General features: G+C 45.8%; 2 protein-coding genes across 3 annotated transcripts; both read left to right on the top strand.

The window, feature by feature from the left end:
* Positions 1-140: 140 nt before the first annotated feature.
* Positions 141-6,900, top strand: LOC129830712 (serine/arginine-rich splicing factor 6-like). The gene is made up of 6 exons (XM_055893355.1): positions 141-405; positions 1,471-1,643; positions 3,486-3,604; positions 4,787-5,004; positions 5,388-5,459; positions 5,937-6,900. The coding sequence occupies exons 1-6, from the start codon at positions 299-301 to the stop codon at positions 6,433-6,435; spliced, it is 1,188 nt and encodes a 395-aa protein (XP_055749330.1). The 5' UTR covers positions 141-298; the 3' UTR covers positions 6,436-6,900.
* A 1,456-nt stretch (positions 6,901-8,356) lies between these two features.
* On the top strand, positions 8,357-25,800 carry LOC129830711 (transmembrane protein 200A-like). Of its 2 annotated transcripts, none has more exons than XM_055893352.1 (2): positions 8,357-8,793; positions 23,201-25,800. In XM_055893352.1, the coding sequence occupies exon 2, from the start codon at positions 23,233-23,235 to the stop codon at positions 24,562-24,564; it is 1,332 nt and encodes a 443-aa protein (XP_055749327.1). In that variant the 5' UTR covers positions 8,357-8,793; positions 23,201-23,232; the 3' UTR covers positions 24,565-25,800. The 2 variants fall into 2 exon arrangements, with proteins under 2 accessions (XP_055749327.1, XP_055749328.1); XM_055893353.1 differs by lacking the exon at positions 8,357-8,793 and adding an exon at positions 22,981-23,072.
* Positions 25,801-26,060: the final 260 nt, after the last annotated feature.

Genomic DNA, 26,060 nt, shown 5'->3' with positions numbered 1-26,060 from the left:
ATAATGTTTTATTTAAAAAAAAAAAACATACGTTTTAACCGTTAACTATCAATCACTTCAGATTAAATAATTTGGTGTGATGAAGCAATAACAAAGGGAGAAACGCAGAGAACATTTAGATTGTCATTATGGAGACACCTATTGGATGAATGTGGCAACTCCTCTCTTGTGGCGAAAAAAGGGTCTCGTTTTCAGGCCTTGTGGGCGGGTTTTGAGTGGTCATTGACATTGGCAGAATATTTCCCTACGCGCCATTGTGTTCCTGAGAGTGTGAAGGGACAAAGATCAGCACGGGGAAATGTCGAGAGTTTATATTGGAAGATTGAGCTATCGAGCAAGGGAAAAGGACGTCGAGAAGTTCTTCAAGGGCTATGGGAAGATACTTGAAGTTGACCTGAAAAACGGGTAACAAAATGAATGCCTCGTCTCGCTCTGTGGTAGCTAGCCGCGTTGTGTTTGTGGCCTAGTCCTCGTAGCCAGGCCCAAGCCTCTTGAACCAGTGTTTTAATTGGCGTTTATGGAAGATTCTCGTTAATTAATTTAGTTTGAAGACCTAGTTATCATATTATTATTTACTTAGCTAGTTAAGAATTTGAGAAGCGTTTTGCTATAGAAGCAAAGTTGACTAGCATGGGTTAAGGAGTTAACATACTGTAGCTAGCGTCAATCGTGTTTTGCTAGCTAGCTAAGCTGCTAGGGGCACCTCATTGTCGTGTTTGTGTTTAGACCGAGTAGACCATGTTGTTAGTTAGCAAGCCACGAACGTACTAGGCGCTCTTTTCTTTGAATGAAATCGCAGCCACGTGTCAGAAGAGGTAACCTTAGTTTCACGTGTATGACTTCTTCATAACTAAGCTAGCTAGCATCTTCAAACAACAGTTGCATGCTAAATTGGCTTGCATAACGGTACGAAAACGATTTTACTCCCTAACTGGCGTCGGGTAGATACTGTTTATGTAACAGTTACAGTAGATAGCTTGCGTAATTGTATTGGTCACATACACATGCTTAGCAGATGTTATTGCGGGTGAAGCGGAATGGTTGTACAGCCAACGATAGTGGCTACTGGCATTGTCATACTTCCAGCAACTGTCATATTATGGTATCTGGTGGACGGGACAACATTTACAAGGCCATTTACACGCACTCTAACCACCAGTATGAATGGCAGTCAAAATAATTTGCTAACTACTGTAGAGACATGGGTCAAAACACAATGTTAGCTTAACTCAATATTATCTTAGCTAGTTAACAGTACTCTAAACTACACCATACTTACAAGTGGAATTAATGTGGCCCCTCTTAACACCCTGCAGCAGCAGTGGCACATGTGAGAAGATTATAAAATGTTGCATTATGAAATGGTCATTTGGGTCTGGCGTTAGTAGTTTTTAACTACTCACATCATTTGATCCCAAATCGATGTGCCACCTCATCTCTAGCCTAACATACTTTCTCCTATGTGTAAAGGTATGGGTTTGTTGAATTTGATGACCCCCGCGATGCAGATGATGCTGTGTATGACCTGAATGGGAAAGACCTGTGTGGGGAGAGGGTTATTGTGGAACACACAAAGGGGCCGCGGCGGGATGGCAGCTATGGCTCAGGAGGAGGAGGAGGTGGCGGCGGAGGTGGTGGAAGAAGTAAGTATACAATGCAGTGGTGTTTTAACATTAGTGGGGATTTGAGATTGAGGAGGCCAACATGGCAGTGCATAGTATGTGGGATAGGCCACTACTGCATAACATCTCAAGTTTGTCCTTGGTGGTTGTAGTTCATGTAATTGGGTTCTTTTACATTAATATTTTGGTTATTTAGCAGACATTCTTATCCAGCCCGACTTAGTCAGTGCATTCAACTTAAGGTAGCTAGCTAAGACAACCACATAATCAAATATATTATAACTATAATTCAACTATAGTTAATGCTACCACGTGAGCATCAGTTGTCGTCCATTCTTTACCTTAGTTGTTTTACGTCCTGAGAAGATGCGTCTACGTGCCATCTGTTCAAAGGCTTGTTGCTTCCTTGGGGATAGTAGTGATGGAAACTTAGTCAAATATACACAAGCAGTACCATACTGGTATACATGGTCACAGCTGGCACTGTCACCCATAATTTGGGTTGTGCTCGGCTCACTCCACATTCCCACCACACTGTAAAAGGATGATTCCACCCCAAAGTTGTTTTTCTGTTTTGTTTTTTTTAGAGGGCATTTCTACATAGATCTCTCCCATTTGCTGTAATTTCACCTAGTTTCAGGGAGAAGTGGATGCTATTGTTCTGACTCCACTCTTGAGTAGGCCACTTGTCGTCTCGTTGGCATACAGGTGTGTGGGGCAGGTTGCCGGTTAGAGAAGCACCTTGTTCTCTTGCATTCACGGGAGCTCGTAGTACAGACTAAGCCCTTCATGGTACTCCACAGTCATTGTTTTACTAATGGGTGTAGAGAAGACATTTTACACCTGAGTAGTTGAGGGAATTCAAATTACATGCACCACTGCCACCAATGACATGCCGTTATCTTGGGAGCCGGTATGCTTGATTTAAACTGTTGCAGGGAAACAAATGCACTAGTGTTCATTCGAATTGTCGTGGGGGAAATGAGAGGGAAACAAGCTTGAGATTTACTACCGTAGAATATTTGCTAGATAAATGAACTGTAATTTGAATAGAATAAATGAACTAGTGAATTTGTTAGAGTAATTTGAGAATCTTGTGTCATCTGTTTTATTCAGGATTCTTTTATTTTTTGTTTAATTAAAATGAATGTTGAATAATAAAAGGTAAAGATTTAACAAAGAACCTCAATGTTTTAATTAAAAGAGTCCTTTGCTGACTGCCTGCCCCTATTGCTGGCCTGGCCATGGTGTCCCCTTTCCAACCAAGAGTGTGGTTTGACCATTCTGGGCCCCTGGGCAGACCAAAAAAGGGAGCCATTGTGAATGAAGACCGCTTGTCCCATTAGTCCCAGGCCGGGTGGTGAGGATGCCATTGGGTTAGGAACAGATGTGGGTTGAGCTTTTATAGGTGCCTGAAACACATGTGAAATGTCTATATTTAGATGTGCTAGTTTAAACTTTAAACTTTAGTGTCACCGTAAGTAAGTACTGTCTTCAGTCAGCTTTTTTTTTTTTTGTCTTAGCTTTTAATTTTGATTTTAAGTTTGTATGTACAGTTTTTGTATTCAGTTCTACCCAAACTTGAATCAGGTAGTAATTTATTTGTTTAGATCTTGTTGAAGGGAAGGGATATGTCAGTGTTCTCGATGGAAAATGTCCCCTAGTTTTCTAGACCAGTGTAATGTGTACAGGTTTGATTTCTGTTTATCTTTTCTTTTTTTTGATAGTTTGTCTTTACCTCCCCCTCCCCGTTTTATAAGTGACCATTTTGTTTACAGAATGTAGCTTGGAGTTTAGTATTGAGGCTGTCGTCAGTGTGTCCCCTGCCGTAATTACTGCTGCTCTGTCCTTGTTACCTTGAAGGCGGGGGCGGGGGCGGGTACGGGCGTGGTGGCAGAGACCGATATGGCCCACCAGCAAGGACAGACTATCGGCTGATCGTTGAGAACCTGTCCAGCCGCTGCAGCTGGCAAGACCTGAAGGTATGGTGACCCGTTATTCAGCCATGCTTAATGATAACTCTCTTCCTTATGATTTCGGCATCCTACGTTAACGTTTGGAGAGAGAACATTTGAGCCTTTTTCAAAACATTTTTTACGTGTATGTTTGTGTTGGGGTAACGCATTAGAGTACTCTGATTACTATTTTGTGTTAAAGAGTAACTTAATGCGTTAGTTTGTCAATTTAAGTGACTTTTTATAGAAGATAAAGTAAAAATCCATGTTATTTTGCATCAGTCATTATGTGTTGGTACAGCCAGAGTTATGGATAAGGCTATGCAAGCAATTCAAAGGTAGTGTGCGCCATCTACTGGGCATAAGGACAAACGCACGCAAGGCATCTTCAGGGGGTTTTTAGTTTTGGTAACGTAAAGTAACCTGTTACTTTCCACAGTAAGTAACATTGTAACGTAACAAGTTCCCTCTAATGGGCTCCCGAGTGGTGTCGCGGTCTAAGTCACAGCATCTCCGTGCTAGAGGCATCACTACAGACAACCTGGTTCGTATCCAGGCTGTATCACAACCGGCCGTGATTGGGAGTCCCATAGGGTGGCGCACAATTGGCCCAGCGCCGTCCGGGGTTGGCCGGTGTAGGCTGTCATTGTAAATAAAAATGTGTTCTTAACTGGCTTAGTTAAATAACGGTTAAACATTATAGAACTAACAATCAGTTTTAAAAGTAACATTCCACAACACTGCATAAGAATCATTTTTTACGATTGAATAAATGCCCATAGTGGCAAACGTGCATAAAGATGGCAGAATTCACATATGATGTCATTGTTTAAGCTCTATCCAGCTTTTTTTTTTTTTACTTTTTTTTTTACTACGGTGCCCGATAAGGTTCAATGTGCCCATCGACACAATCTACTTTTTCCTTTGTTAATTCATTTCCGGCGTCTTGGAGCTAAAGTTGGGTTGATATGTATACTCTGCTAATGACGGTACCAAAACAAAGTGACTGAGAGCAATGTACAATATGACAAACTTAGCTAAATTTATGGCGGTGCATAAATCTGAGATTTCCTGCAGTTTTTCCACCATACAAATACATAGAATGCATATATATATCATGACTCATGTACAATATTAAATTATGTATATTAATTCAATAGGATCTTTGGTTTTCTCACCTAATCCCAACCGTTCCTGTCCCTTCACCAGGACTACATGAGGCAGGCGGGTGAGGTGACGTATGCTGACACCAATAAGGGGCGCAGGAACGAGGGAGTGATAGAGTTCAGGCTATACTCTGACATGAAGAGAGCCCTGGAGAAGCTGGACGGCACAGAGGTGAACGGCAGGAAGATCCGTCTGATTGAGGACCGCCCCGGGGCCAAGCGCAGCAAGCGCTCCTACTCTCGCAGTCGCAGCCGCTCCCGGTAAATAAGAATGTGGGGTTGCGTCCCAAACAGCTCACTCTAGTCCACTGCTTTTGACAAAGGGCCCGTATGGCTCTGCGGGGAATAGACTGACATTTGGAATGCACACTGAGACTGGCTTATCTACAAACCATAATGAGTAGTTGCATGAAATTTTCCTAGATTATTTCTAGGTCAGTCAATCTTTAATCAGCGATGAGTAGAATTTCTGCTCTTAAACATGGTCTCTATTCAAAGGGATGTGGCGATTTCAGTTGCCCCCACCAACCCACACACAAATGTATTGCTTTCCCACCAGTTCACAATTACATTGGAACTCACGTCACCCTAACCCCTGAAGGTACATGGCTTTCCGTGAATCTACGTTCTCCCTCTGTCTCCAGGTCTCGCTCCAGGAGCCGTAGGTCCCGTAAGAGCCGCAGCCGCAGTGAGAGCAGCAGTCGCTCCCGCTCCAGGTGAGGCTCAGAGTGCAGGCGACGTTTAACTTATAGACCCATACCCAAGGGTGACCCCTGACATGTGTCCCAAATGGCACTCTATTCCCTATGTAGTACACTACTTGCAACCAGAGCTTGTAGGGCTTCAGTCAAAAGTAGAGCACTATATAGGGAAGAGGGTGCCGTTTGGAACTATATACGGAAGAAGGTGCCATTTGGGACACGTGTAGGGAAGAGGGTGGGACACTAAGAGGGTGCCATTTTCTAAGGGATCTCTTTTAGATGTTTCTTTTGCAGACTTGTTGCACTCAAGTGACATCAACAGTAACAAGTTACAATTTGTGGGTTTCTAAAAAAATCTGTTTACCAAGAGCTCTTGCCTCAATATGGACCTTGTGTAGCTCAGATGTCTTAACCAGCTAGTGCAATGGGTGGTGGCTATTTCTGCATTTCAAGTACATATTAGTTAACTGTCTGCTCCTTTCTATTTCCCAGGGGTGCTGCCTCCCGGTCCCGTAGCCGCTCCCACAGCAAGAAGGACAAGACCAAGGGCAGCAGAGAGGAGGAGCGCACCAACGGCGCCCACAAGGCCAAGGAGGGGCGCGGGGGCCGTAGCAAGAGCCGCAGCAGGAGCCGCAGCAAGAGCAAAAAGAGCAGCAAGAAAGAAGGGAAGAAGAGCAGGAAGGATGAGTCTAGATCCAGGTCCCGCTCCAGATCAACAGCTAAGGATCGCTCACGGAAGTCTGGCTCTAAGAGCCGCGAGCCGGCCAAGAGCGACGACGAGGGAGCTGTAGCTGAGAAGGGGGCCGCCCGTTCCCGCTCTCGCTCCCACACCCCTGCCGAATCCAAACCCAAGTCAAAGTCTAAGTCCAAATCTCCATCTCCCTCCCCGGCCAAAGCGCGCTCCCGTTCCCCCTCCGTCTCTCGCTCAGAGTCCCGCTCCAAATCTCGCTCCGCGTCTCGTTCTCGCTCCCGCTCTCTATCAGAGTCCTGAGCTGGGATGGGGACATAACCCAGCAGTCGTGTGTGTCTCTCCCCCCCCCCCCCCCCCCCCCCCCTTGTTATTGTCCCCTGTGTCTGTCCCTTTTCGTTTTTTGATAAAATAGTTGTAGAAAAAAAAACAGGCTCATGCTCGGTGTCTTTCACTCACACTTCCCCATTTCTTTTAAATATACAGTGTTTTGTTGGTCATTCTGCTTTTTCCAGTAGTCTCTTAATCAAGGTGTTTTGTAAAATATTAAACGTGTGAAGTAAGTTCGAGGGTATTTGCTTGGATAGATTTTTCTAAGTTGAAATGGAAATGTGCTGTAGTCGGTGTCTTAAACTTTGTATCAATACTAGCATACTGTGCTGTCAATGTTGTGCAAGGGTGGCGGCTGTTTCATTCCATTGTTGCATCTTTTCACTGTGAGAAATCCTTTTACCAGTTACTTAAAAATAAAAAATGCCTGATCTGGAATGATTTGGAGTTGTTTTTGTCTCTTAAATAAGATTTAAATAATACATTTTTTTACCCTTTAGTGTGTGTGTGTGTAATGTAATGTATTTATACTGGGGATATTACTTTTCAACAGTGACATTTCAGAAATTGCTAGAAGGACATCTTTGAGTTGAAGGAACTAATTGTTGTAGGTTTGTCACAGAAGACATTTAGTGCTGAGATTAGTGCAGTTGGAATTTACTACCACTAGCTTAGTCCCAGATGTGCCATCATGTCAACCTCTCGTAACTTTTGAGTAACACAGTATGAGTCGTCATATCCATAAAACCTAGCAGTCAAACGGGGAAATGGTTCCGAACGTTTTTCCACCATTCATTTTTACCCTGGGGTGACGTTGTGATAACTGTGTAAATCTGTAGGACAAGGTGACGTTTATCAATACATTAGCATTTACCAGCAAATGAAATGCTAATGAGCATTTTCAAACCAGAGTAAATTGAGTCTAATATATTAGTCACCTTGTCCAAGAGAGATTTACATGGTTATCAAAACGTAACGCCAGGGTACGCCAACACGAAACAGCCCTTATTTTAAAGAATCAAAACAGTTGGAACCGTTTCCATGTTGGACCGCTAGGTTTTATGGGTATTATGACACCTCCACTTTGGGGCTCCATAGTCACGCCAAATGCAATGCAATAACATGTTTGGCGTGACAATGAGCGATAGGGATTTGGTAAACGCAGAATCAGACTGGCAACCGAGTTACTACACAAGTATCGTGGCGGGCCATAGGTTTGGTGTTATGTGCCCTTGTTTTGCCACAAGATGGCGTAGTACTAATTGAACAGTATTCCATCCGTGTTGACATAAATGCCCTCGCTGTCAATGAAATAACTATTCCTTAGCAATGAGAATAATGAATAACTATGGGAATATAATTGATGTTCAAGTTAATTATTAATTGCTACCATTAAAGCTCATTTGAATGAGTAGGGACGTATATAATCGGTATATGTATCACAGTTTCCCAGGCACATTTAAAGACCTATATGATTGTATGGGTGTAGGCCTCTGTTTCATATCACCCAAAGCATGTAGAAATCTGAATTGTTTTAAGATAAGCTTAGCCTACCATATTCGTCCATGGATGGATGTATATGTAGCCAATTTCAAAGGATTTCTGAGACCACTAACAGACTAGCGTACTATTAAAATGGTCGGTTGGTCAGTCAACAGTGCGCATCTCACCTACTAGTTCACTAATAAGTCTAAACTATCTATGCCAGCTGCGATCAGCTTTCTCAATACGCTCTACTATAGTACTGGTAGTTGTGCACATATTGCTGTATTTATATTGTTTTTGTGTCTATTGTCATGTGTTCTTACTACGCGCTGCAAAATGAATTGCTCTCGGGGATAATAAAGACTACTCTACTCTAAAGCATAAAGAATTATCCAAAGTGCACGCGTAGGCATTAAGCAACAGCAGCCTACTCAAATGCTCCATTTATACGGAGGAGCAGTGCGCATCGCATCAGGGTTCGTGAAGGAAAGGAGGCGCCAAGGAAAAGTAGCAGTGGGAATTCGGTCAGTTTTGTGAGGGGGCGGTCGCATGTAGCGTAAATTTTTGTCTCGGGCTTTTGAAAATGCCTATTTCCCTGCAGTAACAAACGACACCGATATAGGCAATAGAAACTTACTGAATAAGAGACGGAGCACATATTAGACTGCGAGCAACAGAGACACGCACATCCTTCATCCTTCCGTTTTGGATTTAAACTATAGGCAAATTAAATTGCTTGACGGATATCACAATATTTTAAGGCTTATATGAGGGAACAAACCAAACGGTACTGTATCGAAATGTGTCGGGGGACAATGAATACAACCGAAGAATACGGCATCAAAGGCAAGTAGGCTATAACTTTCCCCGGTAACCTTCAAAAGTAGCCTAGGCTATCAACCCGCAGGTAGTTGAAATATGATTATTACAATGAGAGCGGCAACTTCAGACAATTGACGTTGAAACATTGTAGCAGCCTTTTCTGAGAGGTCTGAAGACGGAAAGATTGTATTTGCTTAAGTTCAGGACAAATCAATCACGGTCTGGTTTCCCTTCACCTATGCCTATTTCAACTGTGGGTTATTTTGGAGATTGTATATTTAGAGGAAATCAAGATTACATTTTCCCGCGGAATCCTTAATCAGTTAATTGATACAGGCAATGTATCAACAGTCCGCACCGAAGGAATGCAACACCCCCCCCCCCCCCCTTCTGCAGCCTGCTATGCCGCGACCGACATAGAACCGTTATTTGCTGGGGTGGGGGGGGGGGGGGGGGGGGGGGGGGGGGGTGCATATCTGTAACGTCTTCCCAATATGGGACTTCGAAAGGTATGATATTATACAGGGCAATTGGTCGAATACCATATAGTTAATTTGGAGTGCGCGTAATACCATTTTGCACGCAATACGTGTAGGCTAAATTATTGATAGGGTAAGCAATGCAGATAAAATATAATAGCGGAAAAATATTGCAAGCATGACGCATGCATTTACTCCTACATAGTGTGTGGACCTTGGCAATCATCAAAATAATTGTTTGCCCAGCGTCGTGCACGTCTAGGAACAGGATTGAGAAGAAGAAAATTGCCTCAAGGGTATGTCGATTTCCATGGGGAAATAAAACATTGAAGTAAAACCAGTAAAACGCAAAAACTGTCACATGACTTGAATTGAGAGTAGACTGTCAAATTCAGATTGCCCATGCAAAGGTTCCTTCTCTCCATGCTGTAAGTGGCTGTCTTGGGACCGAAGGCACTTAGCTAATTATATAGCCTAATATATCTCATATAGAATTCAAACCCACAGATTGATCTTATTCCAATGTTATGTAGTACTGCTTGTGACTTGATGCCAGTGTTTGGCCATATTCCACATTCCTGACTGGCTAATGAAAGGTGAGGTCTGGTTTGCCTCATTTATAAAGACCATATCAGTGGCCATATGAGCAGAGGGAATGATCTTGCCCCAGGAAGCCAGGCAACCAGATGGAATGTTCTTGCTCCAGGCAGCCAGACAACTAGATGGAATGTTCCTCCAGTCAACTAGATGGAATGTTCTTGCTCCAGGCAGCCAGACAACTAGAGGGAATTATCTTGCTCCAGGCAGCCAGTCAACTAGAGGGAATGTTCTTGCTCCAGGCAGCCAGGCAACTAGAGGGATTGATCTTGCTCCAGGCAGCCAGACAACTAGATGGAATGTTCTTGCTCCAGGCAGCCAGACAACTAGATGGAATGTTCTTGCTCCAGGCAGCCAGACAACTAGAGGGAATGTTCTTGCTCCAGGCAGCCAGACAACTAGAGGGAATGTTCTTGCTCCAGGCAGCCAGACAACTAGATGGAATGTTCTTGCTCCAGTCAACTAGAGGGAATGTTCTTCCTCCAGTCAACTAGAGGGAATGTTCTTCCTCAAGTCAACTAGATGGAATGTTCTTGCTCCAGGCAGCCAGACAACTAGAGGGAATGTTCTTGCTCCAGGCAGCCAGACAACTAGAGGGAATGATCTTGCTCCAGGCAGCCAGTCAACTAGAGGGAATGTTCTTGCTCCAGTCAACTAGATGGGATGTTCTTGCTCCAGGCAGCCAGACAACTAGAGGGAATGTTCTTGCTCCAGGCAGCCAGACAACTAGATGGAATGTTCTTCCTCCAGTCAACTAGAGGGAATGTTCTTGCTCCAGACAACTAGAGGGAATGTTCTTGCTCCAGTCAACTAGAGGGAATGTTCTTGCTCCAGGCAGCCAGACAACTAGATGGAATGTTCTTGCTCCAGGCAGCCAGACAACTAGATGGAATGTTCTTGCTCCAGGCAGCCAGACAACTAGATGGAATGTTCTTGCTCCAGGCAGCCAGGCAACTAGAGGGAATGATCTTGCTCCAGGCAGCCAGACAACTAGATGGAATGTTCTTGCTCCAGGCAGCCAGTCAACTAGATGGAATGTTCTTGCTCCAGGCAGCCAGACAACTAGAGGGAATGTTCTTGCTCCAGACAACTAGAGGGAATGTTCTTGCTCCAGACAACTAGATGGAATGTTCTTGCTCCAGTCAACTAGATGGAATGTTCTTCCTCCAGTCAACTAGAGGGAATGTTCTTCCTCCAGTCAACTAGAGGGAATGATCTTCCTCCAGACAACTAGAGGGAATGATCTTCCTCCAGACAACTAGAGGGAATGTTCTTGCTCCAGACAACTAGAGGGAATGATCTTGCTCCAGGCAGCCAGGCAACTAGAGGGAATGATCTTGCTCCAGGCAGCCAGGCAACTAGAGGGAAGGATCTTGCTCCAGGCAGCCAGGCAACTAGAGGGAATGATCTTGCTCCAGGCAGCCAGACAACTAGATGGAATGTGCTTGCTCCAGGCAGCCAGACAACTAGATGGAATGTTCTTGCTCCAGGTAGCCAGACAACCAGATGGAATGTTCTTGCTCCAGGCAGCCAGACAACTAGATGGAATGTTCTTCCACCAGACAACTAGATGGAATGTTCTTGCTCCAGGCAGCCAGACAACTAGAGGGAATGATCTTGCGCCAGGCAGCCATTCAACTAGATGGAATGTTCTTGCTCCAGGCAGCCAGACAACTAGAGGGAATGATCTTGCTCCAGGCAGCCAGACAACTAGAGGGAATGATCTTGCTTCAGGCAGCCAGGCAACTAGAGGGAATGATCTTGCTCCAGGCAGCCAGGCAACTAGAGGGAATGATCTTGCTCCAGGCAGCCAGGCAACTAGAGGGAATGATATTGCTCCATGCAGTCAGGCAACTAGAGGGATTGATCTTGCTCCAGGCAGCCAGACAACTAGAGGGAATGATCTTGCTCCAGGCAGCCAGTCAACTAGAGGGAATGATCTTGCTCCAGGCAGCCAGTCAACTAGAGGGAATGTTCTTGCTCCAGTCAACTAGATGGAATGTTCTTGCTCCAGGCAGCCAGACAACTATTCTTAGAACTATTAAGGAGCAGTACCTGCTGTAACGCTCTCATTTGGACTATAGCGAATGTAATTCAGTATCAGCAGCTTTTAACTATCCAGATCACCCAAATGGGATTCAAACCTACAACCCTCTGGTCAGGACAGTCTGGTATCCAACCCCTGACGCTAGTCATAGTAGACTCCTTGGTCCTGTACACGGTCAGGTTGTCCAACTGATGTACAACGCATTTGACACAATAGTTGTGAGTTTTTCTGCACATAAATGATTATTATTATTTATTTTTTTTATTGACATTTTTGTGCCCACAAAGGGTGTTTTTCAACATGCATACTACCGTCCGCCCCACTCTTATGCTCCTAGTGCATTCTCTGAAGACGTTCTCTTGAGTACGTTCTTGTGAGGACGAGAGTGTGGAGAACGCATTAAACATTACATTTGAGAAGCACTCGCACTCCCCCTACTGTATTACCTCCCAATTCCCCTACTGTATTACCTCACGCTGCACCTCCCCCTACTGTATGACCTCATGCTGCTCCTCCCCTACTATATTACTTCACGCTGCTTCTCCCCCTACTGTATTACCTCACGCTGCTCCTCCCCCTACTGTATTACCTCACGCTGCTCCTCCCCCTACTGTACTACCTGACGCTGCACCTCCCCCTACTGTATTACCTCACGCTGCTCCTCCCCCTACTGTATTACCTCACGCTGCTCCTCCCCCTACTGTATTACCTCATGCTGCTCCTCCCCCTACTGTATTACCTCACGCTGCTCCTCCCCCTACTGTATTACCTCACGCTGCTCCTCCCCCTACTGTATTACCTCACGCTGCTCCTCCCCCTACTGTATTACCTCATGCTGCTCCTCCCCCTACTGTATTACCTCACGCTGCTCCTCCCCCTACTGTATTACCTCACGCTGCGCCTCCCCCTACTGTATTACCTCACGCTGCACCTCCCCATTCACTGAACCCTCTTCCAGCCAGGACAATGGCAACAATAGAGACGAAATAAGATATACCCAAAGCAAAATGTTTTAATTAATGATAACCAGTTAGCTGTGAATCGAAATAATCTAGGTAGCAAGCTAGTTAAACAGTCAAAAATGTTTAGTAACACTAATGTTAAGCAAGGTAGACGTAAACTTTTCGTGGGTAGCTAGCTACCAATTATTCATGGTTAGCTAGCTAGCCAGTTAGCCCTATTGAATTACTATGGACTTACACATTCACTGAACCTTCTTCCAGCCAGGACAATGGCAATAGAGACGAAACAAGATATACACAAAGCAAACATTTTACTTCATAACTATCAGCTAGCTATATGTGAACCGTAATAATGTAGCTAACCAGGAGACCTAAAACTAAAGGGTAGATGTCAATTCTTCGTGTGTCTATCTGGCTAGCTAACAGTAGTAGTTAGCCCTATTGACTTACTATGTATGGCCTTGTGATTTACGCACACTACAGTGGGTCTATAGTGAAGGCAGGTTAACATGCCAAAATTAACACAGCATGTATTTATTAACGTATCGAGATAAAAAATATTGTAGTCCGGCAACATATGAGATGTGAATGGGCAACATTTAATTCTGAAGTCGGAGTGAATTTTCTCTCGCTGCAGCTCAAATAATGGCCGTCGTTGATGTCAAGAAATTGAGCGGCATTTTTTTTTTACGACGTTTCGTCATATTTCTGTGCAAACTTTTCGTTGAAGCTTGCATAGATGCATGCTTCAAAATACGTACAAACAGAGTTCGCATTCGAGAAGAGCACGGTAGGATGCATTTTTGAGAAACACCCAATGTTTGTGTTTTATCACAAAAGCAACAGTTGTATCACAACCATTGTGTCAAATGTGTTGTACATCGGTGTGTTGTACATCGGTGTGTTGTACATCGGTGTGTTGTACATCGGTGTGTTGTACATCGGTGTGTTGTACATCGGTGTGTTGTACATCGGTGTGTTGTACATCGGTGTGTTGTACATCGGTGTGTTGTACAGCCTGAGTGCTAATGGGCCTTAGTGGATCATTAAAAGTTGAATCTGATCATCATCTTTCTAACTGATCTGAATCACTCTCCCTGCGTCCCAGATGGCTCCCTATTCTGCACTACTTTTGACCAGAGCATAGGGAATAGGGTGCCATTCAGGACGCTGTTGCTGTCTAAACCAGCCCTGCATCTCCATTGAGGTCGAATAAGCCAAACAAAATCAGGACGGGATCCAAAGCAGTGTTGTAAATTACATGCCACAGAGTAGAGAGAAGCGTCGCTCTGAGACTCCTGCCAGAGTACAGTTTGTTATTTCAGACCTGTTGAATTGGCCACAACTAGTCGTTCCTCTTCTGGGCGACGTTTTGTTAGTTTTTCTATTCTCGATGTTCCTCAAACCCAGTGAATACATCAGAGGGGCATGGTGGCCAGGGGCATGGTGGCCAGGGGCATGGTGGCCAGGGGCATGGTGTGTGGCCAGGGGCATGGTGTGTGGCCAGGGGCATGGTGTGTGGCCAGGGGCATGGTGGCCAGGGGCATGGTGTGTGGCCAGGGGCATGGTGTGTGGCCAGGGGAATGGTGTGTGGCCAGGGGCATGGTGTGTGGCCAGGGGCATGGTGTGTGGCCAGGGGCATGGTGTGTGGCCAGGGGCATGGTGGCCAGGGGCATGGTGTGTGGCCAGGGGCATGGTGGCCAGGGGCATGGTGTGTGGCCAGGGGCATGGTGGCCAGGGGCATGGTGGCCAGGGGCATGGTGGCCAGGGGCATGGTGTGTGGCCAGGGGCATGGTGTGTGGCCAGGGGCATGGTGTGTGGCCAGGGGCATGGTGGCCAGGGGCATGGTGTGTGGCCAGGGGCATGGTGGCATGGTGTGTGGCCAGGGGCATGGTGTGTGGCCAGAGGCATGGTGTGTGGCCAGAGGCATGGTGTGTGGCCAGAGGCATGGTGTGTGGCCAGGGGCATGGTGTGTGGCCAGGGGCATGGTGTGTGGCCAGGGGCATGGTGTGTGGCCAGGGGCATGGTGGTCAGGGCCATGGTGTGTGTCCAGGGGCATGGTGTGTGGCCAGGGGCATGGTGTGTGGCCAGGGGCATGGTGTGTGGCCAGGGGCATGGTGTGTGGCCAGGGGCATGGTGGTCAGGGCCATGGTATGTGTCCAGGGGCATGGTGTGTGTCCAGGGGCATGGTGTGTGTCCAGGGGCATGGTGTGTGTCCAGGGGCATAGTGGCCAGGGGCATGGTGGCCAGGGGCATGGTGTGTGGCCAGGGGCATGGTGTGTGGCCAGGGGCATGGTGTGTGGCCAGGGGCATGGTGTGTGGCCAGGGGCATGGTGACCAGGGGCATGGTGACCAGGGGCATGGTGGCCAGGGGCATGGTGGCCAGGAGCATGGTGTGTGGCCAGGGGCATGGTGGCCAGGGGCATGGTGGCCAGGGGCATGGTGGCCAGGGGCATGGTGGCCAGGGGCATGGTGTGTGGCCAGGGGCATGTTGTGTGGCCAGGGGCATGGTGGCCAGGGGCATGGTGTGTGGCCAGGGGCATGGTGGCATGGTGTGTGGCCAGGGGCATGGTGTGTGGCCAGGGGCATGGTGTGTGGCCAGGGGCATAGTGTGTGGCCAGGGGCATGGTGTGTGGCCAGGGGAATGGTGTGTGGCCAGGGGCATGGTGTGTGGCCAGGGGCATGGTGTGTGGCCAGGGGCATAGTGTGTGGCCAGGGGCATGGTGTGTGGCCAGGGGAATGGTGTGTGGCCAGGGGCATGGTGTGTGGCCAGGGGCATGGTGTGTGGCCAGGGGCATGGTGTGTGGCCAGGGGCATGGTGTGTGGCCAGGGGCATGGTGTGTGTCCAGGGGCATGGTGTGTGTCCAGGGGCATGGTGTGTGGCTAGGGGCATGGTGTGTGGCCAGGGGCATGGTGGCCAGGGGCATGGTGGCCAGGGGCATGGTGGCCAGGGGCATGGTGTGTGGCCAGGGGCATGGTGTGTGGCCAGGGGCATGGTGTGTGGCTAGGGGCATGGTGTGGTGTGTGGCTAGGGGCATGAATTAATGATGAAAAAAAAATACATTCCAGATTCCACTCCCGAGCATTCCACTGTGCTTGACTCTCTCTTAAAAGCAGTGATGACAGGTTGGGGGTTACGTAGTTCAGACAATGAGACACTTTAAAAGCAGTGCACAAGTCACCTTCATTTAGAGTATCAAGAAAACAACCACCAGTGGTGCTCTGAGCAAAATACAACCATGATCTCTGAGTTTCTGTGAAACAAAATCCTGTTGACATTTGATCAGATAGCTTTATTGCCCTGTACTGTTTCCCTTTCACATATACAGTTGAAGTCAGAAGTTTACATACACTTAGGTTGGAGTCATTAAGACTCGTTTTTCAACCACTCCACACATTTCTTGTTAACAAACTATAGTTTTGCCAAGTCGGTTTGTGCATGACAGTAATTTTTCCAGAAATTGTTTACAGACTTATTATTCACTGTATCACAATTCCAGTGGGTCAGAAGTTTACATACACTAAGTTGACTGTGTCTTTAAACAGTTTGGAAAATTCCAGAAAATGATGTCATGGCTTTAGACGCTTCTGATAGGCTAATTGACATCATTTGAGTCAATTGGAGGTGTACCTGAGGATGTATTTCAAGGCCTACCTTGAAACTCAGTGCCTCTTTGCTTGACAGTCATGGGAAAATAAAACAAAATCAGCCAAGACATTGTAGACCACCACAAGTCTGGTTCATCCTTGGGAGCAACTTCCAAACGCCTGAAGGTACCACGTTCATCTGTACAAACAATAGCACGCAAGTATAAACACCATGGGACCACGCAGCCATCATACCGCTCAGGAAGGAGACGCGTTCTTTCTCTTAGAGATGAACGTACTTTGGTGCAAAAAGTGCAAATCAATCCCAGAACAACAGCAAAGGACCTTGTGAAGATGCTGGAGGAAACCGGTACAAAAGTATCGATATCCAAAGTAAAATGAGTCCTATATTGACATAACCTGAAAGGTCGCTCAGCAAGGAAGAAGCCACTGCTCCAAAACCACCATAAAAAAGCCAGACTACAGTTTGCAACTGCACATGGGGACAAAGATTGTACTTTTTGGAGAAATGTCCTCTGGTCTGATGAAACAAAAATAGAACTGTTTGGCCATAATGACCATCGTTATGTTTGAAGGAAAAAGGGGGAGGCTTGCGAGCCTAAGAACACCATCCCAACCGTGAAGCACAGGGGTGGCGGCATCATGTTGTGAGGGTGCTTTGCTGCAGGAGGGAGTCGTGCACTTCACAAAATAGATGGCTTCATGAGGAAGGACAATTGTGGATATATTGAAGCAACATCTCAAGACATCAGTCAGGAAGTTAAAGCTTGGTCGCAAATGGGTCTTCCAAATGGACATTGGCCCCAAGCATACTTCCAAAGTTGTGGCAAAATGGCTTAAGGACAACAAAGTCAAGGTATTGGAGTGGCCATCACAAAGCCTTGACCTCAATCCCATAGAAAATCTGTGAGCATAACTGAAAAGCGTGTGTGAGCTAGGTGGCCTACAAACCTGACTCTGTTACACCAGCTCTGTCAGGAGGAATGGGCCAAAATTCACCCAACTTATTGTGGGAAGCTTGTGGAAGGCTGCCCCAAACGTTTGACACAAGTTAAACAATTTAAAAGCAATGCTACCAAATACTAATTGAGTGTATGTAAACTTCTGACCCACTGGGAATGTGATGAAAAAAATGAAAGTTGAAATAAATAATTCTCTCTACTATTGTTCTGACATTTCACATTCTTAAAATAAACTGGTGATCCTAACTGACCTAAAACAGGGAATTTTTACTAGGATTAAATGTCAGGAATTGTGAAACTGAGTTTAAATGTATTTGCTTAAGGTGTATGTAAACTTCTGACTTCAACTGTGCACATACAGTACCAGTCAAAAGTTTGGACACACCTACTCAAAGGTTTTTCTTTATGTTTTACTATTTTCTACATTGTAGAGTAATATTGAAGCCATCAACCATGAAATAACACATATGGAATCATGTAGTAACAAAAAAAGTGTTAAACAAATCAAAACGTATTTGATATTTTAAATTCTTCAAAGTAGCCACCCTTGATAACAGCTTTCTCTCTACCAGCTTCACCTGGAATGCTTTTCCAACAGTCTTGAAGGAGTTCCCACATATGTTGGCTGCTTTTCCTTCACTCTGCAGTCCAACTCATCCCAAACCATCTCAATTGGGTTGAGGTCGGATGATTGTGGAGGCCAGGTCATCTAATGCAGCACTCCATCACTCTCCTTGGTCAAATAGCCCTTACAGAGCTTGGAGGTGTGTTGGGTCATTTGTCCTGTTGAAAAATAAATGATAGTCTCACTAAGCGCAAACCATATGGGATGGCGTATCGTTGCAGAATGCTGTAGTAGCCATGCTGGTTAAGTGTGCCTTGAATTCTAAATAAATCACTGACAGTGTCACCAGCAAAGCACACCATCACACCTCCTCCTCCATGCTTCACGGTGGGAACCACACATACGGAGATCATCTGTTCACCTACTCTGCGTCTCACACAGACACGGCGGTTGGAACCAAAAATCTTCTTATTGGTGTCCTTTAGTAGTGGTTTCTTTGCAGCAACTCGACCATGAACGACTGATTCACGCAGTCTCCTCTGAACAGTTGAGGTTGAGATGTGTCTGTTACTCGAACTCTGTGAAGCATTTATTTGACCTGCAATCTGATGTGCAGTTAACTCTAATGAACTTATCCTCTGCAGCAGAAGAAGCTCTTCCTTTCCTGTGGCAGTCCTCATGAGAGCCAGTTTCATCATAGCACTTGATGGTTTTTGCGTTGTTTTTGCGTTGTAAACAACAGCAATATCCGGGACATAGACATTTCTTATATGGGGATTTTTTCTTCTTCTTGTTAATCTAACTGCAGTGTCACATTTACAGTAGCTATTACAACAACAAAAATACCATGCTATTGTTTGAGGATAGTGCACTACAACAAAACACTTATCACGGCAGCTGGTTTGATGCATTCACCTCTGAAGGTAAATAATGTACTTACATTCAGTAATCTTGCTCTGATTTGTCATCCTGATTTGTCATCCAGCCATCTAGATGTGTGAAGGTTAGTGTATTTTCTGTAGGGAAGCTAATGATCCATCATGTATGACATTCCTGGGAGTGTGTTAACTTAAATCTTTTATTATCATAGCATTTTTGTATGTTCTCTATAGTTATGTACTTGAAAATGTATAAATTGACCAATTCGGTACATTTGTGCAAACTCCTGTCAGACTTGATACAAAATGTTGTGTAGTGATGTAATTCTTCACTGGATCAGTCTGAAACTGTGCACGCACAGTGCTGCCATCTTGTGGACATCTAAATTACACCTAAAATCCTATCTCAATGTATGGCCTTTCTCTTGCATTTCATAGATGAGGAAAAATAAGAGAACGCATGTTTTTTTCTTTGTATTATCTATTACCAGATCTAAGGTGTTAGATTCTCCAACATTAATTTAACATTTCCACAAACTTCAGTGTTTCCTTTCAAATGTTATCAAGAAAATGTATACTCTTCCTTTAGGTCCTGAGCTACAGGCAGTTAGATTTGATTATGTTATTTTAGGCGAACATTTAAAAAAGTGTCCGATCCTTAAGTTTTAATTAAATTAAAATTAATGATGGACTGTCGTTTCTCTTTGCTTATTTGAGCTGTTCTTGCCATAGTATGGACTTGGTCTTATACCACCCCTAGCTTGTCACAACTGATTGGCTCAAACGCATTAAGAAGGAATGAAATTCCACAAATTAACAAGGCACACCTGTTAATTGGAATGCATTCCAGGTGACTACCTCATGAAGCTGGTTGAGAGAATGCCAAGAGTGTACAAAGCTGTCAACAAGGCAAAGGGTAGCTACTTTGAAGAATCTCAAATATAAAATATATTTGTATTTGTTTAACACTTTCTTTTGGTTACCACATGATTCCATGTGTTATTTCATAGTTTTGATCTCTTCGTTATTATTCAACAATGTAGAAAATAGTACAAATAAAGAAAAACCCTTGAATGAGTTGGTGTGTCCAAACTTTTGACTGGTACTGTACACTATATATACAAAAGTATGTGAACACCCCTTCAAATTAGTGGATTTGGCAATTTCAGCCACACCCGTTGCTGACTGGTGTATAAAATCGAGCACACAGCCATGCAATCTCCATAGATAAACATTGTCAGTAAACTGGCCTTACTAAAGAGCTTAGTGACTTTCAACGTGGCACTGTCATAGGATGCCACCTTTCCAACAAGTCAGTTTGTCAAATTTATGCCCTGTTACAGCTGCCCCGGTCAAAGTGCTGTTAATGTGAAGTGGAAATGTCTAGGAGCAACAACGGCTCAGCCGCAAAGTGGTAGGCCACACAAGCTCACATAACAGGACCGCCGAGTGCTGAAGCGCATAGCGCGTAAAAATCGTCTGTCCTCGGTTGCAACACTCACTGCCGAGTTCCAAACTTCCTCTGGAAGCAACGTCAGGACAATAACTGTTTGTCGGGAGCTTCATGATATGGTTTTCCATGGCCGAGCAGCTGCACACAAGCTTAAGATTACCATGCTTAATGCCAAGTATCGGCTGGAGGGATATAAAGCTTGCCGCCATTGGACTCTGGAGCAGTGGAAACGCGTTCTCTGGAGTGATGAATCGCGCTTTACCGTCTGGGTTAGCAGATGTCAGGAGAACGCTACTTGCCCAAATGCATAGTGTCAACTGTAAAGTTTGGTGGAGGAGGAATAATGGTCTGGGGCTGTATTTCATGGTTCGGGCTTGGCCCCTTAGTTGCCGTGAAGGGAAATCTTAATGCTACAGCATACAATGACGTTCTGATTCTGTGCTTCCAGCTTTGTGGCAACAGTTTGGGGAAGGCCCTTTCCTATTTCAGCATTACAATGCCCCCGTGCACAAAGCGAGGTCCCTACAGAAATGAGCTGTTGAGATCGGTGTGGAAGAACTTGACTCGCCTTCAGAGAGCCCTGACCTCAACCCCATAAAACACCTTTGGGATGAATTGGAACGCCAACTGCAAGCGAGGCCTAATCGTCCTACATCAGTGCCCAAACTCACTAATGCTCTTGTGGCTGAATGGAAGCAAGTCCCCGCAGCGATGTTCCAACATCTAGTGGAAAACCTTGCCAGAAGAGTGGAGGCTGTTAAAGCAGCAAAGGGGAGACCAACTCCATATTAATGCTCATGATTTTGGAATGAGATGTTCGACGAGGAGATGTCCATATACTTTTGGTCATGTAGTGCATACTGTATGAATAAAGAAGTCCTATGGGAGACCAGCATGGAGCCCATGAAGTTGGGCCGTGTTCCATCATTCACTCTAAACCTTATCTAAAGGGCTTTGATGAACTCAAGCCAAACGATGAGTCCTGTGGCCGCCATCTGTCTGTCTGTGTATGCATATTTACCAAACAGTGAAGAAGAAGACATGCCTTAGCCTTTAAAGAAAGACCTCTAAATTTAAACCTCACATTCATTTAATTGTCTAAATATGTGATGTTGTGTGAAGAAGATAGACTGTGAAGAAGATAGACTTCCTGTTTTTCTCTTTGTCATCTGGAGCGAGACTTCAGGCTACATTTGATAGTGGACGGGACATATTGATGGTGTGTGACAAAATAATCAAAGTTTATTTGGATTTTTATGTGTTTTGAGTGTTAAGTGCTGTCATCAGATCAGTTTGGTCTAGGGGTAGGGATTTAAAGGTATTGTTGCACACCTTGTTTATGGTCATGTGGGAACTCACCCTGTTTATGGTCTTGTGGGAACTCACCCTGTTTATGGTCTTGTGGGAACTCACCCTGTTTATGGTCTTGTGGGAACTCACCCTGTTTATGGTCTTGTGGGAACTCACCCTGTTTATGGTCATGTTGGAACTCATCCTGTTTATGGTCTTGTGGGAACTCACCCTGTTTATGGTCTTGTGGGAACTCACCCTGTTTATGGTCTTGTGGGAACTCACCCTGTTTATGGTCTTGTGGGAACTCACCCTGTTTATGGTCATGTGGGAACTCACCTTGTTTATGGTCTTGTGGGAACTCACCTTGTTTATGGTCTTGTGGGAACTCACCCTGTTTATGGTCATGTGGGAACTCACCCTGTTTATGGTCTTGTGGGAACTCACCTTGTTTATGGTCTTGTGGGAACTCACCCTGTTTATGGTCATGTTGGAACTCACCCTGTTTGTGGTCTTGTGGCAACTCACCCTGTTTATGGTCATGTGGGAACTCACCCTGTTTATGGTCTTGTGGGAACTCACCCTGTTTATGGTCATGTGGGAACTCACCCTGTTTATGGTCATGTGGGAACTCACCCTGTTTATGGTCATGTGGGAACTCACCTTGTTTATGGTCATGTTGGAACTCACCCTGTTTATGGTCATGTGGAAACTCACCTTGTTTATAGTCTTGTGGGAACTCACCTTGTTTATGGTCATGTGGGAACTCACCTTGTTTATGGTCATGTGGGAACTCACCCTGTTCATGGTCATGTGGGAACTCACCTTGTTTATGGTCATGTGGGAACTCACCTTGTTTATGGTCTTGTGGGAACTCACCCTGTTTATGGTCATGTGGGAACTCACCTTGTTTATAGTCTTGTGGGAACTCACCTTGTTTATGGTCATGTGGGAACTCACGTAGCACGCCACGTGTCAGTGTTTGTAGCATTTGAATTTAGAAGCTCGCCACCGACATGGTTTGGAACAGTTTGTAAGAGGAGTACGCTATAACTTGAATGGTTTTCTGTGAACATTAACATACAAAAAAATGTACGATTATGCAAAATGTGATAAACTGATTTTTTTTTTTATATCTCCAAAGCAAGGACTAAAAACATTCACAAAATACCTTTTTAGTGTCTCTTAAATTGAAATGTTTTTAATAAAGTATTTCAAAAGGGAAACGTTTGGTTGTGTCACGTATCAAAACCCTGAGAACCAGAAGCTATTTTTTTTACAACAGAGCAATAGAGCAAAAAAAAGGTATGGGCAGTATGAAAGTGAGAACATATTAAATGAATTATAAGAAGAGTTCAATGTCTACAGGAAAAGGATGTGTTGTCGCATCAGTCAAGTCAAAAAGGTGATTTAAAGTTCACAACCCACTTCAGAAGATTAAAAAAAGAGGAAGAAAACAAAGTAGGAAAAAGGGAAGGGGGGGGGGGGGAAAGGTGAACAATATCAACAACAGTAGAAAAAAATGGATAGTCCATAATTAATGTGTCTTCCTAACCCTTGAACCCCCCCCCCCCCCCCCCCTTCCACAGTGTTCCGATAGGGCACTGGACCGAGCCGCACCATGAAGACCCAGAAGGCCGGGGACCCCGGGGGCCAGGCGCCAAGCTCTCCTTCCCCACGCCAACGGATGTCTGGTTTCAGCCTGCGGGGTCGGAAGAAGGAGGGCCTGATCCGCGGGGAGCTACGCATCCGCTCCATGCCAGGAGCCTTCCTAGTGCTGGGGGTCATCGTGGTGGTGGTGGGCACGGCCCTGGCAGTGGCTGGGTACTGGCCCTACCGGACCCAGCGTTCCCAGCTGCTAGGAGTTGGACAACAAGGCTCTGGTTCTGTAGACGGAGTTAGAGGTGGGGGTGTCTCTGAACCCCAGTCATCCGGTTGGAGCCTGAGGGCTAAGAGCCTGCTGACCACGGCCAGTCTGATCCACAGTGAGCGGATGAAGCTCCTGGGACCAGTCATCATGGGCGTGGGGCTGTTCATCCTCATCTGTGCCAACACGGTGCTGTACGAGAACCGCGACAGGGAGACCCAGATGCTGCTGGCCCAGATGCGGAGCGTCATCTGTTCGGTGTCGGCGGCCATGCCCTCGGCCGACCTCTCAGACATGGCAGCAGCCAACTCCATGGCCAGACACTACCAGTGGGTGAGCAGTCTGCCTGCCACCCACCTTAACATCCTCTATCTGCAGCAGCTAGCCAGCTCAGAGCCCCTGCTGCAGACGACCAGAGACAGCAGAGAGGAGGAGAGGGCAACTGACCGTATGTACCAGCAGGCCACCGTACAGACGGAGGCTCTACACCACCAGGACTCAGCCTCCACCCCTTCCCTCCACTCCTCCCACTCCAACTCATGCAACTCCAGCAAGATGGGCTTCAACACGGGGAGGGCCGGTGGTGGGCCAAGGGTACGGGGCTTCAGCCCGGACCCCCAGCCCGCTCACCTCTTTAAGCTCAACAACTGTCTGTTGTCAGCCAGCTCCATGTCTACTCTTGGAGGGGATGACTGGGAGAGGTCGGAGGTCACGGCCACGCTGCCCAGGCGCTCCCACAGTCTGAGCTACAGGACTAACCCTGGCCCTCACGGGCCCCAGACTGTAATACGTCTACAGGAAGGGGCCATGCGACCCGGGGGACCTGGGGCAGACCCACAGAGAGTGCGGAGTGAGCCCAGCTCAGACGTGTGTGTGAACATGGTTGGGTGTGGCGGTGTGGAGCCCCCGGAGCTCACCCCCGTAGAGGAGCAGAGGCACTGCAGCTGGCCCCGGTTAGACCTGGGCTGTGCCCGCAGGTACCTGAAGCTGGACAATAAGGAGGACTCGGTGGACAGACTGCTAGACCAGTTGGAGCAGCAGTGTTCTCAGTGGGATAACAGTTTCGGCTCAGGGCCTTTCCAGTGAGAGCCAGTAAAGGTCCCATATCTCAATAAGGCCCCATATCTCAATATGGCCCTATATCAGGGTCCTCTGTCTGTTTTTAAAAAGCAGCTTATGAAGAAAGATCCTCATGGATGCTGATATATCCACTACCGGGAGTAGGAGCTTTTTTCCATTGGATCATAATTTTGCACTGTTTTCACTGACTCCTGAAACCGAGAAGGGAGGCTATAACAGAAACCGTTCTAGTCAAATCCAGTTTATGTATGAAGCTGATTTCCTCTCTCTTGGGATACACAGTACAAGTGTTGAGCGGCTTCCAATCTAAAGATACAAACCTTTAGAAACCTTGTTTCTCGGACTTCCCGTGGCGTGGATATGTAAACACAAGTGTTGGAGGACTGCAGATGAATTGGATCAGTTTGGCAGACGTCATTATTTAAGAGGGGAACAATACACAGACTGTCAAATATGAGTTTGAAAGATTTGCCAGTCTGTTTACTGGGTGGCAGTTAGGCTTGGCATTTGGTAGTAATGTGGAAGAATCAATTTGTCTTTCGTTGCCAAAGCGTTGCTTGTTTTCAGGACACAGCAAAGCACATCCGAATGTGGGAGGTAGAAAGACATTCTAATGAGGGACTGTCTTCACTTTGCAATCAATTTAAAAACCAAACAACTGTAACCTGGTGAGCGACAGATGTGCTAATGATAACAACTAGTCAAATAATATATTTGTCCGTAGGAGACCAAAACAGGTGCATGATGACAGAGATGTGTAAATGACATAGTTATGCAGAATAAGGGTTCAATTGGCTGTGTATCAGAAGAAGAGAGAGTAAATGATAGGTTGGTTAACACTTTATTTAAATGGTACGTACATAAGGACTTCATAACACATGAATAAACAGTACATAATAATTTATTAAGTATTATGTATGGCTTATGAAGGTGTAATAAATCCCTTATGTAGGTACCCTTCAACTACTATGTTGTCCGTTTGCTGTAGTTCTATTGGTTATTTCCAAGGCTGTGTACAAAATGACACCCTATTACCTATTTAGTGCACTACTTTTGACCAGCACTCATAGGGCTCTGGTCAAAAGTAGTGTTCTGTATAGGGCAGTGCTTTCCAACCCTGTTCCTGGAGAGTTACCGTCCAGTAGGTTTGAACTCCAACCCTGTTCCTGGAGAGTTACCGTCCAGTAGGTTTGAACTCCAACCCTGTTCCTGGAGAGCTACCGTCCAGTAGGTTTGAACTCCAACCCTGTTCCTGGAGAGCTACCGTCCAGTAGGTTTTAACTCCAACCCTGTTCCTGGAGAGCTACCGTCCTGTAGGTTTTAACTCCAACCCTGTTCCTGGAGAGATACCGTCCAGTAGGTTTTAACTCCAACCCTGTTCCTGGAGAGCTACCGTCCTGTAGGTTTTAACTCCAACCCTGTTCCTGGAGAGATACCCTCCAGTAGGTTTTCACTCCAACCCTAATCTAGTGTACCGGATTCTAAGAATTAGCTGGTTGATA

Source organism: Salvelinus fontinalis, chromosome 32, assembly GCF_029448725.1.
Source record: "Salvelinus fontinalis isolate EN_2023a chromosome 32, ASM2944872v1, whole genome shotgun sequence".
NCBI classification, from domain to species: domain Eukaryota; kingdom Metazoa; phylum Chordata; class Actinopteri; order Salmoniformes; family Salmonidae; genus Salvelinus; species Salvelinus fontinalis.
This window is presented reverse-complemented; position numbering and strand designations above follow the sequence as displayed.